Source organism: Aotus nancymaae, unplaced genomic scaffold (assembly GCF_030222135.1).
Source record: "Aotus nancymaae isolate 86718 unplaced genomic scaffold, 86718_ANA_hifiasm-v0.15.2.pri h1tg000029l, whole genome shotgun sequence".
Lineage (NCBI taxonomy): Eukaryota > Metazoa > Chordata > Mammalia > Primates > Aotidae > Aotus > Aotus nancymaae.
Genome location: NW_026988442.1, coordinates 2,587,330 through 2,606,046, shown reverse-complemented (window position 1 = coordinate 2,606,046; position 18,717 = coordinate 2,587,330). Strand labels below are relative to the sequence as shown.

The 18,717-nt window shown below is 38.4% G+C and overlaps 1 protein-coding gene across 4 annotated transcripts in view; it reads left to right on the top strand.

Moving 5' to 3' along the window:
- The window catches only part of PLCB4 (phospholipase C beta 4), a 159,098-nt gene extending 142,015 nt beyond the window's left edge, over positions 1–17,083 (top strand). The window contains exons 32-37 of one of the 4 annotated variants that reach the window (XM_012455424.3): positions 1,735–1,910; positions 4,505–4,606; positions 9,688–9,745; positions 10,179–10,265; positions 13,332–13,368; positions 15,509–17,083. In XM_012455424.3, coding sequence (XP_012310847.2) covers positions 1,735–1,910; positions 4,505–4,606; positions 9,688–9,745; positions 10,179–10,265; positions 13,332–13,368; positions 15,509–15,597 — 549 coding nt within the window. In that variant the 3' untranslated portion in view covers positions 15,598–17,083. The remainder of the gene's footprint in view (positions 1–1,734; positions 1,911–4,504; positions 4,607–9,687; positions 9,746–10,178; positions 10,266–13,331; positions 13,369–15,508) is intronic. The other 3 variants (XM_012455425.3, XM_012455426.3, XM_012455427.2) reach the window with 3 other exon arrangements.
- Positions 17,084–18,717: the final 1,634 nt, after the last annotated feature.

Here is an 18,717-nt window from a genome sequence, read left to right as displayed (position 1 = left end):
AATTTGGGATGAGAAAAAATTAAGAGCCGATATTCTAAAAAAGAAGACCGGGGGAAATAGGAGCTCGAGAGACTTTAATCAAATTTGTGGGCATTTGGAGAACTAAGTGTTAAGTCCCAGTTAAGAACACAAACAATTCTTCCAGCAATACTAATTTTTAAGAGAAAAGGGGAAAAAAAAAACTGTTAAAGAAAGCTCCAAACAATAGCTGCGGTCGAACTAGCCAGCCTCCATCTATCTATATGCAGCTGTGTCACCTGGCCCAATAGCCCTGCTATGTGCATGGAGTAGCCAAGCTGTTCAAGATGTTCTCCTTGGTAGCTATATATTTTATAGAGCATGAACTCTATAGAGGTAGTAAGCCATGTGTCTTTAAGAGTTATTCCCCATTCTCCCTCTCTTCTTAACTGGAATGTTTGAGAATTAGTGGTTGTGCAAACTGACACGATTCTTAGACGCCTCGCATAAATAAGAGAAGCCTTAGCAACAATATTAGTTTGCTTTTGCTGTATAATGAACTGTGCCAAAGTATAGTATATTAAAGCAATGACTACAGTTTATTCGGTCACAATTTAGTGGGTCAGAAATTTGAGCCATACTCTACTGGATAGTTCTACTGATTTTGGCTGGACTCACTTTGTATCTACAGTCAGCAGGGGGCGTATGTCCTCACTTGTGTATCTGGTAGTTGGCTAGCTGTTGGTTGTTTTCCTACATGACCTCTCAACCTCTAGCAGGATAGCACAGGCTCAGTCACAGGGTAGCCTCAGGGCTGCAAGCATAGCAGAAGGGCAAGTACGTTCCAGCCTCTGCTTGCATCACATTTTCTACTATCTCATTGGCTAAAGCGAGTCACAGGTCACCCAGATTCAAAGAGCTGGAGAAACAGACTCCAGCTCTTGACAAGAGCTCTGTGAAACCCCGCTGCAAAACCCTACTGCAAAATACCACTGCAAAGAGCATGGATACTGGGCAGGGAGGACTTTCTACCCTAGTATCTACCAGGGTTGACACAGTAAGTCATGATTCAGAAATAAAAGAACACACAGCTCTCTACTCAGACATGTGCTCTTATGGAAGTGAAGCTGGAAAAACATGAGGTGATAAAGAGAATCCTGATGGAATTGGTAAAGGAGCCCAAGGACCACACAAACCAGAGTGTTGGCTGGCGCAGTGGCTCATGCCTGTAATCCCAGCACTTTGGGAGGCCAAGGTGGGAAGATCACCTGAGGTCGGGAGTTCGAGAGCCTGGCCAACATGGTGAAAGCCTGTCGCTACTAAAAATACAAAAATTAGCTGAGCGTGGTGGTGCACATGTGTAATCCCAGCTACTTGGGAAGCTGAGGCAGAAGAAGCTCTTGAACCTGGGAGGTGGAGGTTGCAGTGAACCAAGATCAAGCCACTGCACTCCAGCCTGGGCAACAGAGGCAGACTCTGTCAAAACAAAACAAAACAAAACAAAAACAAAAAACAGAGTGTGGCTAAGTGAAGCAGTGAAATAAGGGGTGACAATTCACAGTTAGCTATTCAGAGCCAAAGCAGTTGATTTATTTCAGTAAACAATAACTTCCTGCTTCCCATTGATTAGCACATATTTTTTGGTGGTTATAGGTGTCTCATGTTTCACCAAGTAAATTGGTGGGAGGAATCTAAATACCTGAATAATGTTGTGCTTTTGGGTTCATACCTGACCTATGAGGATGACAATGGCACCATCCCCCTTTTCCCAAACAGGTCAAAGAGATTGTAGCACAGCACACAAAGGAATGGTCAGAAATGATCAATACTCACAGTGCTGAGGAGCAAGAAATCCGAGACCTGCACCTCAGCCAGCAGTGCGAGCTGCTGAAGAAGCTACTCATCAACGCCCACGAGCAGCAGACCCAGCAGCTGAAACTGTCCCATGACAGGTGGGGGAGTTGCCATCTCCACAGTAAACATCTAATCTTTAAAAACAAAAGCTGATTTTGTGGTTATAAGAGAGCCAAGGTAATAAGTGAAATCAGTTTGACATATAACATGTAGCTCTTTTGTATATCTCATCATATGGCTGACTATACGAAATGGCCCCCAGGGGCCAGGTGTAGTGGCTCACACCTGTAATTCCAGTGCTTTGGGAGGCCAAGGCAGGAGGATTACTAGAGCCCAGGAGTTCAAGACATAGCAAGATCCTGTCTCTATTTAAAAAAATAAAGAAAAGAAAAAAGAAATGACCCTGCCATCAGAGGGCTTACAGGTGTTGGCAAGATACTGCACTTATATGAAAAGTTAAGTCAGATAACAAAGTAGCATATGACACATATTTTCAAATGTCGGGGGCACTAAAGGCATTCAGCTCAGAGGAGCTCTGCCTTTTCAGAGTGGTCATGGAGACCTTGCAAAATGCTAGTGCTGGAACTGGCCCTTGGAAAGTGATCTGGAGCCTCTTAGGAAGAAAAGACACACAGCGAGATAAAGACCAATCAGTTGAGCTCCTAGAGTGACTGGGTTCTGGTCACTTAAAGGCTACATGTGGAGAGAGCCTCCATTTCCCTTTGTTCCAGTGTTAGGACGTCTGTGAATTTTGGAAAGATAGGCCTGATTAAGAAACAGTGAAGTATCTGTTTATTTTGGCCCATGTCCACTTCAGTGAAGTGAATGTTGCATCTGAAATAGTGCAAGCCATGAGCTGGACTTATCCCTGAGCCAAAGGTTGGTGTCTGTTACATCTTTTTATCATAGCTCGGTTGCAGCTTGGTTGGTTCTTACTTAGTGCCTACCGTATGCCACAGATAGGGTCTACGGAGACACAACAGGAGCAGAAAATAGAAGCATTATACAAATAAATCAAACAAAAATGTTTTTAAGGCCAATTGCATAAATTATCTGGCGGTATGCCCAAATTCCCAGCTTGACTTTGAAGTGACAGATATTTTGCCACAAGAACAAAGTGTTTGTGCTGTGGTTTCCAGTTCTCATTTGAAGCAACTAATGAGGCCTACCATGCTCCATTTTCTGTGGGATAATGTGCTGTACCTCCATGTATTTTAAAGCATTCTATTTAGTCCTATAGGATTAGAAGTTGTCTTTTCTTTGTTCCTTAGAAATGCTCTTGATTTACTATGCAGAAAGATGTGTTCATCATTCTGCCTTTGATGATTGCTACAATGACAGATTTTAGGTGCCTCCCCTTGTTCAAAGATACTTCACGGAATACAGCACAGCACTTGTCTAATCTTCTTTTATGTTGTTGAATAAAGAAAAATATTAGCTCACAACAGTAGGCATTATCCGAAAGGAAAAGACAAAGTATACTAACTCTTACATTGCTTAGGAAGTCATTTGAAGAGACCGTAACCTAGTTACCAGTATACCTTAAACATTAAAGCCATGGCAGAAGCACTTTTCAAAGTGACAGCAGTATTTAAGCTTTTTCAAGCCGCTGGTGGTTGTATTTCTTCATCATCATCACAACTATTCTTGGTTAAAAACGTTTGCTTTCTTGACACTTGTCAGCAACATTTGGGCATTGGTGTTTGTTGAATGAATGAATACAGGAAGGTCAATTTCCTAACAAGTTATGGAAAAATCTGAGATTGACCTTCTTGGGTCCAGAGTGTCTATACATGTTCCTGCTGAAGTGGCTCTAGGGTAGCTGAGTGAGCAACTCTCCACTTCCGCGTTGCCCATCCCGCTGGATGCAGAGCTTGCTGTTACAGTGCCTAGGCAACCCGACTGCTTGGATGCTGGTTTCCAGGCAGTGCTTTAAGCAGGTCTCCATAGGTTATAGAAAAAATTCTTTGTAATCACATTCTTTTAGCATTTTAAGTTTTATTCCTTTAATGTCCACATAAATAAACATATGCGTATCATGCATGCACATGCATTCACACACACGGTGGTCGGTCACCTGCAGACCTACTTTTTTTGCTACTCTCTGTGCTTACTTGAAACCATTTAGTCCCTTTCATTCCCATGGATGATAGAAACAGGAAGGCCGTATGTGAGGGTTAGAATATTTTTTTTTTCTCTCTCTCTTCCAGCCCATCTGGTCCCAGATAATATGAGGCAAAGCTGAGCTCTCTATATTTATGGACAAAAATACTGTCTCCTCATCACAGCCCATCACTGTCACTTCACCACTAGGTGGCCACTGCCCCTCAGGGATCAGCATCCACATGGCCTGAACTCCCTTCCCTCCTTTTCCAAACTACAGAACTTGATGAGCTCAATAATAGAAAAAACAAAGAGTGAGAGGAGTGAGCCTAGTCCTATTGCTATGCACAGAAGTATTTGTGTTTTTTTTCTTTTCATTTTTAAACTGTGTCTATATGTATATATAAAACGTGAACTTTAATATTGTAACCATTAAGCGCATGGCATTAAGTACATTCACATTGTTGTGTACCCGTCACTGCCACCCACCTCCAGAACTTTTTCATCTTTCTCAGGTGAATCTCTCTGCCCCTTAAGCTCTAACTCTCCATCCCCGCTCCCTGTTTGTTTTCTTGTGTTTAATGCATAGGGAAAGCAAGGAAATGCGAGCACACCAGGCTAAGATTTCTATGGAAAATAGCAAAGCCATCAGCCAAGATAAATCCATCAAGAATAAAGCAGAACGGGAAAGGTAAGTCTGAGAGTGCTCACTGCAGGAATGTGGCGTTGACTTGAGGACACTGTCTCGACTGTGTTTATGTGTGTATACACGCAGCCATCTAAGACATAAAAACACTTGTGGCTTTTAACTGGGAATCTTGCTATTGTAACTACAATGAAGATTTGTTATCACAATTGTCTACATTTTCTGGTTGCATACTACCACCAGTAAAATTAGTTTACATTCAATATATATGTGCTTCTTTACAAACAAAGTTGTATAAAATATGACATAATTAACATAATTTTTTTTTTTTTTTTGCTTATTATTTTTGAGACGGAGTCTCACTCTGTCACTCAGGCTGGAGTGCAGTGGCACAATCTCTGCTCACTGCAACCTCCGACTCACAGGTTTGAGTGATTCTCCTGCCTCAGCCTCCTGAGTAGCTGGAATTACAGTCACACACTACTTACTGCACCTGGCTAATTTTTCTATTTTTAGTAGAGATGGGCTTTCACTATGTTGGCCAGGCTGGTCTTGAACTCTTGACTTCAAGTGATCCACCCACCCCGGCCTCCCAAAGTGCTGGGATTACAGGCTTGAGCCACTGCACCCGGCCTATAATCAATATAATTCTGAAGCATCCTTCCCAGGTTCCATTGGGTCATTCTGCAAGCCTCTCCCTTGCTCAGGTGTTAGTCTGCTCTGGATGGGCCAGTTCTGAATAGCTGCAGCAGTCAGGAGGGCGTTCTTCTTCAGTAGTCCTTCACTTGGGATCATCTTTAAAGTCCCCACCCCATTTGTCTCGTTGGTCCCTATGTTAGGTGAGGTTTTTGGAAGCAGATCAAGGTAGGAATTTAGGTGCTTGTGATTCACCAAGTAACGGACCTTCAGAGAAAGAAAGGGAGTGAGGAAGCAGAAAGGCCCAGGGCAGGCCCTAAGCAAGGATGTGGTTTCACCTAGAGTCCCTATAGCCTCAAGTTAAAAATTGCACCACAAGTTTGTCCCTCTTTGAAGCAAGAGTACCTGGCTTTTGTGTATCTGTATTAGGCAGTTATTGGCTGTCTGAGATTGGGGGGAAGGTTTGTGTGACTCCAGAGAAGGTGCCAGGTGCAAGCTCTGTAGACACAGCTGGTAAAGGGGATCTGAGGAGCTGTCAATAGTCATGTTAGCCAAGGGATAGGCACTTAATTCCCAGCAATCACCTGTGCTGCCCATCATCCACCTCCAGAAACCTCTGAGAAAAAATATGCTGTCAGCTCCTTAACCAAGAGACTGGGTTAGGCCACCAGCAGTTAGGGATAGAGAGGTTCCTTCTTTTGCGGGAATAATACGTAGCTAGAAGGTAGTCTTCTGGCCAAAGTCCATGTCTCAGAGAAAAACTGTTTATGGGCCAGGCACAGTGGCTCACACAGCACTTTGGGAGGCTGAGGTGGGGGGATCACCAGAGGTCAGGAGTTTGGGACCACCTTGACCAACATGGTAAAACCCTATCTCTACTAAAAATACAAAACATTAGCTGGGCATGGTGGCGCATGCCTGTAATCCCAGCTACTCAAGAGGGCTGAGGCAGGAGAATCACTTGAACCTGGGAGGCAGAGGTTGCAGTGGGCCGAGATTGCACCGCTGCCATCCAGCCTGGGTGACAGAGCAAGACTCCATCTTTTTAAAAAAAAAAAGAAGAAAAAGAAAAACTGTTTTATGCCCCACCACCAAACACTGAGCAAAGTGAAGATTCACAGTTGGGGTTGAAACCTGAACATGAAGTTTAGGGCCTTGGGTCACTCATCCATCTGTTAAACACAGGCTGAGATGTTAGAAGCTTTGTGGCTACAAAGTAGAGCACCCATGTTCCAACTCCTCTGCTACCTGACCTTTTTTGGGGTGCTTACTGGATACCTGATGTTTTTTCCTTGCTTTGAACATAGCAGGACTATTAACTTTGCCTTGATGTTGTTAGTTTTTAGAACACATTTCAATTATTGAACAATAATTAATGTTAAAGTCAAAGCATGATAAAATATAAAGCATCGCACCACCCAGCACATATTTTGTGCTGAAATTTTGTTGGATTAAATGCTGTTTTGAAATACCGATCTACTAATACGATATGGAATTCCATGGTAATTTTGACCTGGAGAGGAATTTCCCTTTCAAGACATTGTCCATGACATTTCCCAGTCAACATGGAGTATTATTTCTGTCTCACAATAAGAAGGTTCTAGGGAGATGATTATCATTTTAATCAATGCTTATTTGCACCAGCATATTATATCTCCCTAGTTCTCATTTATTTTTTAAAAGTGTCATTCTCAGCCAGGCACGGTGGCTCACACCTGTAATCCCAGCACTTTGGGAGGCCAAGGCAGGCACTACCTGAGATCAGGAGTTCGAGACCAGCTTGACCAACATGGTGAAACCCCATCTCTACTAAAAATACAAAATTAGCCAAGCATGGTGGCACATGCCTGTAATCCCAGCTCCTTGGGAGCCTGAGGCAGGAGAATCGCTTGAACCTGGGGGATAGAGGTTGCAGTGAACCAAGATTGCACCATTGCACTCCAGCCTGGGCAACAAGAGCCAAACTCTGTCTCAAAAAAAAAAAAAAAAAAAGTGTCATTCTCTGGATGTTATTCTCAGATAATCAACTTTATTTAAGGTTGCTTAAACAAAATACATGGAAATGATACCTTCTTCAGCTTGAAAACATCAAATATTTCAGCCATGATAAAACCTCATTAATTTGAACTGTTATAGACTGTCCAAAGTAAAATATAGAATTAACCATGACAAATGTGCCAATTAATAGCTTTTCACCATCTTTTTCAAATACATTACAAAGTGGACTTTAGCTTGGTTGAGGTCAAATTATCTTCAATTTGGAGTTACTGCTAACTTAATTAGCAAGGTTCTTAAAATTTATCTTATTTTGAAAAATGTACTTATTTATTCTACCTTTGTATTTTTATTTGTGCAACTGTATGGGGGTACATGAGAAAAATTGTTATATGTATACAATGCCCAGTGATCAAGTCAGGGCATTCAGGGTGTCCGTTACCCACGTACTGTACATTTTTGGTTAAGTATTGTCATCCCACTCTGCTCTCTTTTGTAAGTTTGCATCAGGTGGTAGGTGGTTCCAAAATATCTACAAATTGGCTTTTTAAAAAATGATTATGTATACCAAATGATAGTTATCTTCTAAACCCACACTGTGTGTATGTTTGTATCCACTTTATCAAACTAAGGAGAACTAGAATTTAAAAATTTGTCATGGCACTAAGAAAGATATATAGAAACTGAAAATACTACTTCCATTTTTGGATCAAAGAAGACATTGTAACAGAAATTGCACAATATTATAACTGAATGACAATAAACACTATCAATGTGTAGAGGGTAGAGGGTAGCTAACGTGATATTTGGAGTGAAAAGTATAGCCTAGATGCATGTATTTTTTTTTTAAAGATGTAAAAATTAATGAACTAAACACTCAAAGAGAATATGAAGTTAGAAAAACAGAATGAACCCAAAGATCTCTAATGGAAAGAAATAACAAATTTAAAAAGCAAAATATATGAAATAGAAAACGAAATGCAGTAGAGAATATTCAGAAAAACAAAAGCTTATTTGAAAAGAATAATAAATCAGTTAGCTTCCATCAAGACTAAAGAAGAAAGAGAAAGCATGAATTAGTGATGTTAGGAATGAAAAGGGGAAATAACAACAGAGAAAAACACTGAAAAACTAAGTCTATAAAAAACTGAAAAACTAAATATAAAACAAGTATAAAAAACTAAGTATAAAAACTAAGTATAAAAAAAACACTGAAAAACTAAGTATAAAAGAAAACTACCAATAAATTTGAAAACTTGAGTGGAGAATTGCTTTGAAAAATACAAATATCTAAAATTGACTGAAAATGGAGAAAACCTGAACAGACTGTCAATTATTACTGAAGTTCCAGAAGTTACAGGTCTTTTTACTCATGAAAAACACTCTTACCTTGCCAGTAGTCAAGGAAATGCAAGTTAAAACAATGGAACAATGCCATTCCACAGGAGCATTCAAATGACAAAAAAGTCATAGTACTAAGAGTGGGCAAAGATACGGGGAAAGAGTAACACCTAGACACTGCAGTTGGAAATACAGTTGGGACAACTGGATTGGAGGAAGGAGAAGCCTGTTCATACCCTGCCAATTGGCAAGTCTAAGTATATACTCAAGCAGCCTTTGCCTATGTGCACAAGGTGATATGCACCACACTTTATCCACTCATCTATTCATCCAACAGACACTTATTGTGTCAGGTATTACAGGGCCCACGCACCCCATCGTTGTAGCGCTGTTTGAAAATAACCTACTTTTTCTTAATGGCAATGAGGAAATAGTGTAGTCTGTTCACAAATGGAAAAATCCATATGGAAAATGAAAATAATGACGTGGTTTGGAACACAGATATTTCTCTAAAACCTAAGACTAAGTGGCAAGCTATGGGAAGAAACCCAGACTGTGTTACTCTTTGGATACATTTAGGAAACAGACAACACCAGCAACATCAGCATCACCTGAGAGCTTATTAGAAATGCAGACCTCCCAGCCCAGGCCCACTGAATCAAAGCCTCCAGGGGGAGGGCACAACTGTCTGTGGTTTTGATCATCTCTCCAGGTGACTGGTATGCACAGGAAAGTTTGAGAAGCTCTTATATTACACATGGGCACATCTATATGTGGTTTAAAATATTAAAATGTGGGTGAGAAGATCCACACCAAATTCACAATGATGGTTACCTCCGGTGAGAGAGGAAGAAAGGAAAACTGAATCAGGAAGAATACAAATGGGGTTTTAATTATATCTGTAACTGTTTACTGCCTTTAAAAATATGAGATAAACATGGCAGAACATTAATATTGGTTAATCTGAGGGATATACAGATTTTTAAATATTCTTCTATGTACATTATATGTTTGAAAATGCTGCAATAAAAATTAGAAAAATGAAGCAGTAATTCTATCCAGAGAATTTGATAGAATATAGCTCTTTCTTATTTGATATAATATTAATTTTATTCAATGTTATGCCAACCATTATTTGTGCCCATTACTTTTAGGCGAGTCAGGGAGTTAAACAGCAGCAACACTAAAAAGTTTCTGGAAGAAAGAAAGAGAGTAAGTATTTTATTATATTTTTGGCATTCTTCCTTTAAAAAACTGTAAACAATAACTTATGCTTAGCCACCAGACCGCTAGCTACTTTGCTTAATTTGATTTTTCTGTACATTAAACATTCCAGCTTCTCTGCTCCTGAAAGCTAAAATAATCTGTCACTAAAATCTTTAAGGTAATGATTTGGCATCGTTTTATACAGAAAATGAAGCCCAAGTTTAGTCATGTGGAAGTCCTCTATTATAATTTTCTAAGATTTTAGCAGGAAAGAACTTCCCAGAAAGAATTACCAGTTTAAACTCTATAAATTTTGAGATTTTTCTTCTTTTTTAAAAATTATTATCTCTTTCACTTAAATTTATAAACTTACAAGTCATTCTTGTCCCTGTTTTAAGATTGCAACCCAAAGTTTATCAGAATTTTTTTTTTTTTGCAGCTCGCAATGAAGCAGTCCAAAGAGATGGATCAGTTGAAAAAAGTCCAGCTTGAACATCTAGAATTCCTAGAGAAACAGAATGAGCAGGTATTTTACCTAAAATACATAAAAACATGTAGGCATCTAGCCAACTTTGGGATATACATGCCATGGCCCACAGTGACCCTTCTGGAAAAGCCAGTGGCTCGCATATTGTAATGGAAAGGTGGATAGAAGAATTTGTTGCCCATTTCTATATTTTCTTTATTATATCCAAAAAGAAAAGAAAGTACCTGCTTTTGAAGCAGGAGCAGAAAGTGGCTGTGCCAATAAAAAAAAAAAAAAAAAAGAATACTTGGATAAATTCTGGAAATTCTAAGAATGAAATCACTAAAAGTGAGAGGATGAAAAACAGAACTTACAAAGTGTTTCTCCATTTTCATTAAGAGTTTATAATTTGCAAACTGCAGGCAAGGGATATTATGTTTAAAAGCAAATGAGAGAAACCACCTATTTTCAACCTCAATCTAAAAATAAAGTTTAAGCATCTCCCTGGAATTTACAAGTGGTATCTAAAGTTATGAGCCCCCATCACACTACAAACCACTGAGCATGAGTGGATACCATAGTCTTGGTACTTTTTCCCAGCAACACAAGACACTAAAGAAAGAAATATACACAAATAAAGAGTTATACAAACGCCAACTGTTTAGTTAGGCCATTGGGCATATATCAGCACCAAGATAAATGTATTTTTATCTGGTGCATAGTACAGGTAGGCATCATTCCAAATGGGCTACAGCCCATCAGCCTCCCACAGTGACCTTCGACTTGATGGAAATCCCTCTAGTTCCTATGGCAACATGACCCTCATTTATTGTTTAAATTTCAGACTCTCTCAGCTCAAATTTTCTTCATTAGGTGTAGTTGGTGCGGAAGTTATTATTCCTAGGAAACTCAATTTAGAAACTGAGAGGTTTTGATGAAGTATATACTTGTGCCACATTGTACCTTCCTGTTTTCTCCCATCTATAAAACAGTCCTGTTTAAGGTATGTTTTTTTCCAGAGTAAATGGCTCCCATTGGAGAATACTTAAGTAGGAATTATACTAAAAAGTACCTTTGAGAAAGTTAAAAAAAAAAAAACACTATGGAATTTTTTTTTGTATGGCAATTGGGTAACAGATAAATCCGACTTCTAGTTTCAGATTCTTTACTTTTTGGTGGACAGAAATTTTATTCATCAACATACTTCCTAGTTATGTTTCCCATTTTCTTTTCAGCTAAATGCTTCTATTCATGAGCAAGTCCACTCCGAGGGGACAATACATGGTTATTGTCTCATAGGTCCAATTCATTTGACCAACTCATAAACACATCACATTCTGGTACAAGTTACCTAGCTTGTGATTTTGCTCTTAAAGCACTTCTCAGAAAGTGCTCCTGGGGGAAAGAAAGGTGGGAATATGAATAAGGGTAAGGAAGGCCACCATCTCCAAAGCTTTAGAAGCCACTTTAGGGATTCAACAATGGGTAGGGATAAGGATGCCTTGGAGAAGGTTTTTAAAACTTCTCCCTAGAAGACGGGCACAGTTAAAGGTAAGACACAGTCATGTGTTAGTTAACTAAATTAAGAAACTACTTGGAAATTAATTGTGTTGCTTAGCAACAAGTTTGACTAAAGAATGTAAATGTGCTCAGAATTACTCATCACTACAATAGTGGTGTATGCCAGAGCTAGAGAATACAGTTTTCTTGTGTTGCTAGTTTCGGAGCTGAAGTACATAATTTTTAAAAATCACTGAGTTTTATCCTAATACATGGCTAATTCCAGCCACACCAGAGTTCTTGCATTAAATTACTAGATTAGTGGTAAGTGTACTGATTGGATTGTATTGGGAGGGTTCTGGCTTTTTGTTCCAAAAATTCAAATTATGCCTTTTAATGTCTACCACCCACGACTGATACTTTGAGTCACAAAAGCTTGGGAAAGTATAGAACATGAAAAGGCTTGAGACCTGGTAAAGTTTAATGAGATTCAAGGAAAAGACACTCAAGATATCATATTGATGCTTCTGGCAAGCAAAGAATTTGGACTTGAATTTTCGTGTTAAGCTTTGCTTTACAAATATGTCCTGTTCAATTGCAAATTCAATCCCAGATCTTTCTAGTGTACATTTTTTGCCATTTAAAGGTGAGAAAGCTCTCAATTCACAGTTTTTCTGTACAATACAACACTGTCTTGGGCACCGTGCAAAAGATACAGTGACTTCATTTCTTCCCTCATAAAAAGGCAAGGTCTGGAACTATATAGCATAGCTCCCTTCATAACCAGGTAAACATTTCATCAGCAAGAACAGTTCTCTGTCTCCAGACAATTCAAACTTCTATAACAATCTTCTAAATAATTGTTACATCCCAAGACTTTTTTTCTAAGCCAGAGATAAATTTAAACATTCTCCCATACTATTTCCCTCAAAGGTTTCTTTCTGTTTTCCTGTGACCCTACTCCTAATCAGTGTCCCAAATCTCCCTTTCCAAAGCAAGGCATGGAGTGGATTCAGTCCATTAGCTGAGCCAGCGTTGAGGGCACTGGAGGAAACGAACCAAGCGTCAGTATGTTTTGGTCCTGATTCTGGATCCTCACCTCCTAAGTTTTTTGTAAACCACTTTATGGCCTTGCCTACTTGGTCAGCCAATTATTCACTTAAAACTCTGAAGATCGGGGATGTTTTTCCTACTTGAGTTTTTTCATAGACCTCCCAGCTACACAGTATATCTCATCCATCTTGACATGTACCATTTCAAACATTAACAACTCCATTACTGTCACACACTTGAGTCTCAAAAATTGATTTTTGTCATCAATCCTATCATTTAATGAAGACAGGTAAAAGGTTTTGCTTAAAGGTCAGGTTTTCCACTTATTGCCACAGAAGAGAGGCACAGTCCGGGGATGACAGGCATTGGCTGTTTGTTTTGTTTCTTTTTTTTCTGTTGAGATCAAATAGGGGAAAGTTTGTCACTGAGGGGTGTGTACATGTTTTATCCTTAGCTTTTTGCTTTTCTGTATATGGTTTTGCATTCATTTCTCAAATTCACTTCGATATTCATTTATTTTATTTGTTTTGTATGTATGACTCAATTTTGACATTACTATTTTTGTACAAACAGCTTTTGAAATCCTGTCATGCAGTGTCCCAAACGCAAGGTAGGACTGAAACTCTGATAAGCAAGACATTGCTTTCCTTCTCAACTACGTCCGTATTCTCTGTGCAGTCTCCGTTTATGAGTCACATCTGGGTCGTAACATATATCTAAAGGGTTTGGATTTAAAAGATTGACTATTCCATGCTTGGATTTCTGATGTCATATTCATACCAAAATGTCCAAGTCTTCAAAGGATTATTTCTGAGGGTACTTGAGCCTGTATTTTCTATTGCAGATCTGGGAGACAGATCATGGTAATAAAGATATAACCAGAGCAGTGATTTGCAGTTGTCCTTTGGATCGACCACAGCTAAGACAGGGTCACAAAGTCAGATCATTCACGAATATTAATATGACTCCAGTTAATTTTTGAAGCACCTGCTAACCTGCTAAAAGTTTGTTGGTGTTTTTTAATGACAGAGCTATTTGAAACTCTGCATGTAGAAACATTACACAATGACTCTTGTCATGCTCTCTGCTGTCCCAACTGTCAAAGACCCTAATCACCCCTCATAAGTAAGTGACCATATAATTTATTGTCCACACCAGGATAGTTTTGAGAGTGAAAGGCAACTCTTTTCATAATAGCTAGGACTACAGGCATAAACTGGAATTGCCTCAGGTAAATGAGAATGAATGAATCACCCAACTCATACAAGAACTTAGCTGTTGGAATAGTCTTCTAATGTACTCTTTTTCTTCCTTCTATGCCATGGTCAATACTTTCTTCAGGTGCTAAAGGGGGAGAAGCACAGAGAATCGTTTCTAACTATTTACTGAACATGGAAGTATTTAATTTCCAGTGCTGATAATGTTTCACTGTCATCCTTTATGAATACTGTTTGTGTCATAGTTTCATGTTTGTATATTTTTCTCCATTTCTTCATTTCTCTATTAGAGTATTACTATACTTCAGGCACATAAAATATCTGGGTAGAGGGAACCACCCATCCCAAATTTACACAGAAAGATTTAATTCTTTGGTGTTATTCTATCCATCCTCACCAAAATGAAACTTAACAACAAAATAGAGAAGTAAGAAGAAGAAAATCACAGTATAGCCTGTGGGTTAAATTAATTTTGTCATAAGAATTCACTTGGAAGATGCTTCTCCTGTGATCTAGAGTTGACCAGACCCCCTCCCAGTGATTTTTCCATTTAGTTGGAATATCTAAGCAGACATGAATAGTAACATCAGAGTGCTTCAGAATCTTCCTCTGATTTATATCTTCATAGGTCCTTGTTTCTATTTTCAAATGTCCTTTATTTCAAAGCAGCATGTCAGTAAAAAAAGGAAATGGGCAATCCTCATTCCTCAGAAGATACAGGCATTGGGTTGGGCAAAGCATCCAGGCTACCAGTTGGATAATAAAAGTTGAAATCTATTATTTTATTTTTTCCTGTGTTGCCAAGCAAATATTTCTCACCAGATGCTGCCGCCATCAGACCCGCTTTCCTCTTCTCACATTAGCTGGTTGTCTTAGTGACAGTCTGGACTCATGAGATTGAATTCACCATTGCTTACTTCCTGGTAGTCCAAAAAGTTACCCTAGAGAAGTAAGAGCCCACAGAGATAGAGTTTGCACAATAGGATTCCTGAAAGCCTGCATGTTCCTGTAACATTCCACTTACGGAAGACTCCAGCCAATCCAGTGTAATATGCTCTCACCTGAACTTCTCTATCAATTAGTTTCTTAGAGAATTACTTTTAACTAAATTTCAGGCTATTTAGGAAATAAGTTGTACATAAGCAATACTTATTGTAAATGTGATAAAATTATAATTTTATAGATTTAATTGATGGGGCATAGTCTAAAAATAAAGTGGTTCAGCCTCTTTTCAAGTGGTTCTCCTGGCACTGGGTAAACCAGTCCTTCTCAAAATTTAATGTGCATAAAAATTTCCTGGAGATCTTGTTAAAATGAAGATTTTAACTGATTCAGTAGGTCTGGGTAGACTCCAAGATTCTATGTTTCTAAGAAGGTCCCAGGCAATCCTGGTGCTGCTTGTGCATGGACCATACTTTGAGTAGCAAGAATGTGGTGACAAGATCATATTTATGGGAGAAGAGAGGCCAGGGTTGTTAAGTGCCTTCAGATAAGGATTTCAACACATGTAAGACCATGTTTCTGATGTTATAGGCGAAGGAGATGCAGCAGATGGTGAAATTGGAAGCCGAGATGGACCGCAGACCAGCAACAGTAGTATGAAACTCCAAAATGCAAACTGAAGCAGCAAACCCAAAAGCATCAAAAGATTCACTCACAAACTTCTGAACACAAACTCCATGGATGAAAGCTGTTTTGTTTTGTTTCCTTTATGTGTAAACAAGATGATATCTGAAACCACAGAGACTTGGGATGTCTGACTGACTTCTCTTTAACAGCTTGAGTATTGCATTTCCTTGGCCAAACAAAAGTAGCTACAAATCCACAAAAATTTACTGTTCCAGTAAGGCAGAGTTTAACCATTGATAATACAACTTAAACATGTGTGCTGTAAAATACCATCACAAGTAAAAGAGCTTGGTGTTAACAACTCTGCTTTGTGATGCCTTAGGACATGTTTGACCTGCAACAAAAAAGAATAACAAAAATCAGTGCATTAGCAATTTCATAGCAAGTGCATGCACTAGGAAAAGAAAACTCTGTCTACAAATTTATTAGCAGAAGTGGTGGTCTGCTAGACAAATAATTTTGCAAAATTTTTCTACATCTAAGTTACCTCATCAGTAAGTGCCATGTCTCTATCATGCCATAAGAGGCTATTTTCCTGTAAAAGTTATGGAAGTTGTTAGAACAACAGAAAAATAGAGCAGTGTACGTGTGCCAAAGCTCATCATTACTCAAAGAAGAACTGTGTTAGGCACATTTAAGAAAGTTTACATCTGACATTGCTTTGTAGGAATTGCTTCTGCAAATTCCAGGTATTACAATTCACACCACAAAGATTGTGAAGTGGTTATTGGCAAACGTTTGTAAATGTGACCATGTATAAAGTATTTATACTCTTTAATTCACACCGTTAGAGAGCAAAATCATCTAAGTATTGCCACATGACAAGATTAGTAAACAGGAATACTAGAACTATGTTTGCATGATACACAAGCACCAATAATGTCTAATCCATACAGACACAGTTAACCTAATGCCAAATAAATACTGGTTAAATAAATGTATGGCACAGAATATAATTTGACTATCAAGACCTTAGCATAATGAAAAAGTCTATATATATGTGTATATGAATTATGTGGGCATTCTTGATACTTCAAGTTCTAGTTTGAAAAAACATAACTAATTTAATTTTACACAAAAATATTTATGCAGATTTTCAGAATTTCATATCAGGAAATGACCTTTTTATGTCTGTTAAATATCAAAACAATTTGCTACAGTGTTAATCTGCATGGTCTTTAAGCCTGCTGTAGTTGAGTTGCAGGCAGTGCATGAAAAAGTATTCCGCTGGGAATTGAGCCATGCCACCAAAGCCAAGAGGAGCGCATGGAAACCCGGTAGTCTAGAACTAATCAGATTACTGATTTTAGGGCACAGCACCAAATGAATTGCTGTATATGCTTGTACAAATTGATTCTGTGTGTTCCTCTGAACAAAGTGGAGAAAATGATGATACCATCGATACTGAAATTAACAACTTCTCTAATAAAATATTAAAACACACATAACACTTGTCAGAGTATTTGCTCCCAAGAGGCATTCTAGCAAATGTTTTGCCCTTTTCATATACATGATCCCATCATTATTTTCAAAGGGTGCTTATTAATACCCCAACATGTTTTTCACTCAAATGATGAAAAACATGTAGAATCTCGTTGACTTCAGATGTAATATACTTGTTTTTCTCCTATTTATGATTTGAACTGGATTCTCTAAAATTTCTCTGGTTTTTAGTTTTCGTATCTGTAAAACAGTGGAGTTAGACTACATATCTTTTGGCACTAATATCTCATGAAAAATTATGGTTAATAAAATATCACCACATTTGGATTGCCAGTTTTTAAAAATTCTGAATGGCTTCTCATCATCAACTCAAATCACATCCGAGAGCTCAGCTATGCTCACCATTCTGTAACACTTGGCCGAATTCATCACTTGCCTCCTCTTGCTTCTGCTTTGGAGAGCTACTACTAGTTTTTCCATTTTTCTTATTTTTTCTCTGGCATTTCATCTTCCTAGACCACCATAAGTATTTGTACTTTCCAGTGTTATACATTCAACCAGTTTTTTTTTTTCTTTAATCCAGATTAATTTTAGTATTTGAGACATCTTACCATTAATCCGTTGTGGTAAGATTAAAATGTACACACAACTCAAATGTGCAACAAAAAGATGTGTTACCTGTTATCATAAGTTCGTATTGCACTCAAACCCTGCATTCTCCCTTATTATGAAGAAAAATTAATTGCCAATTAGAGTAACTCAGTCTCTTTCAGTTTTTTTTTTGAAAAGTTTCTTTTCAAAAAAAAACCAGCTCCTGGATTTATTTATTTTTTGGAGGGTTTTTTGTGTCCCTATCTCCTTCAGTTCTGCTCTGATTTTAGTTATTTCTTCTGCTAGCTTTTGAGGTTTTTTTTATCTTGCTCCTCTAGCTCTTTCAATTTTGATGATAGGGTGTCAATTTCTGATCGTTCCTTGCTACTCATGGGCATTTATTGCTATAAATTTTCCTCTAGACCCTGCTTTAAATATGTCCCAGAGATTCTGTACGTTGTATCTTTGTTCTCATTGGTTTCAAAGAACATCTTTATTTCTGCCTTCATTTCATTGTTTATCCAGTCAACATTCAAGAGCCAGTTGTTCAGTTTCCATGAAGTTGTGCAGTTCTGAGTTAGTTTCTTAATCCTGAGTTCTAATTTGATTGCACTGTGGTCTGAGAGACTGTTATGATTTCCTTTCTTTTGCATTTGCTGAGGAGTGATTTACTTCCAATTATGTGGTCAATTTTAGAGTAGGTGTGATGTGGTACTGAGAAGAATGTATATTCTGTGGATTTGGGGTAGAGAGTTCTGTAAATGTCTATTAGGTTTGCTTGGTCCAGATCTGAGTTCAGGTTCTGGATATCCTTGTTAATTTTCTATCTCATTGATCTAATATTGACAGTGGAGTGTTAAAGTCTCCCACTATCACTGTGTGGGAGTCTAAGTCTCTTTGTAGGTCGTTAAGAACTTGCGTTATGTATCTGGGTGCTCCTGTATTGGGTGCATATATATTTAGGATTGTTAGCACTTCTTGTTGCATTGATACTTTTACCATTATGTAATGCCTTTCTTTGTCTCTTTTGATCTTTGTTGGTTTAAAGTCTATTTTTTCAGAGACTAGGATTGCAACTC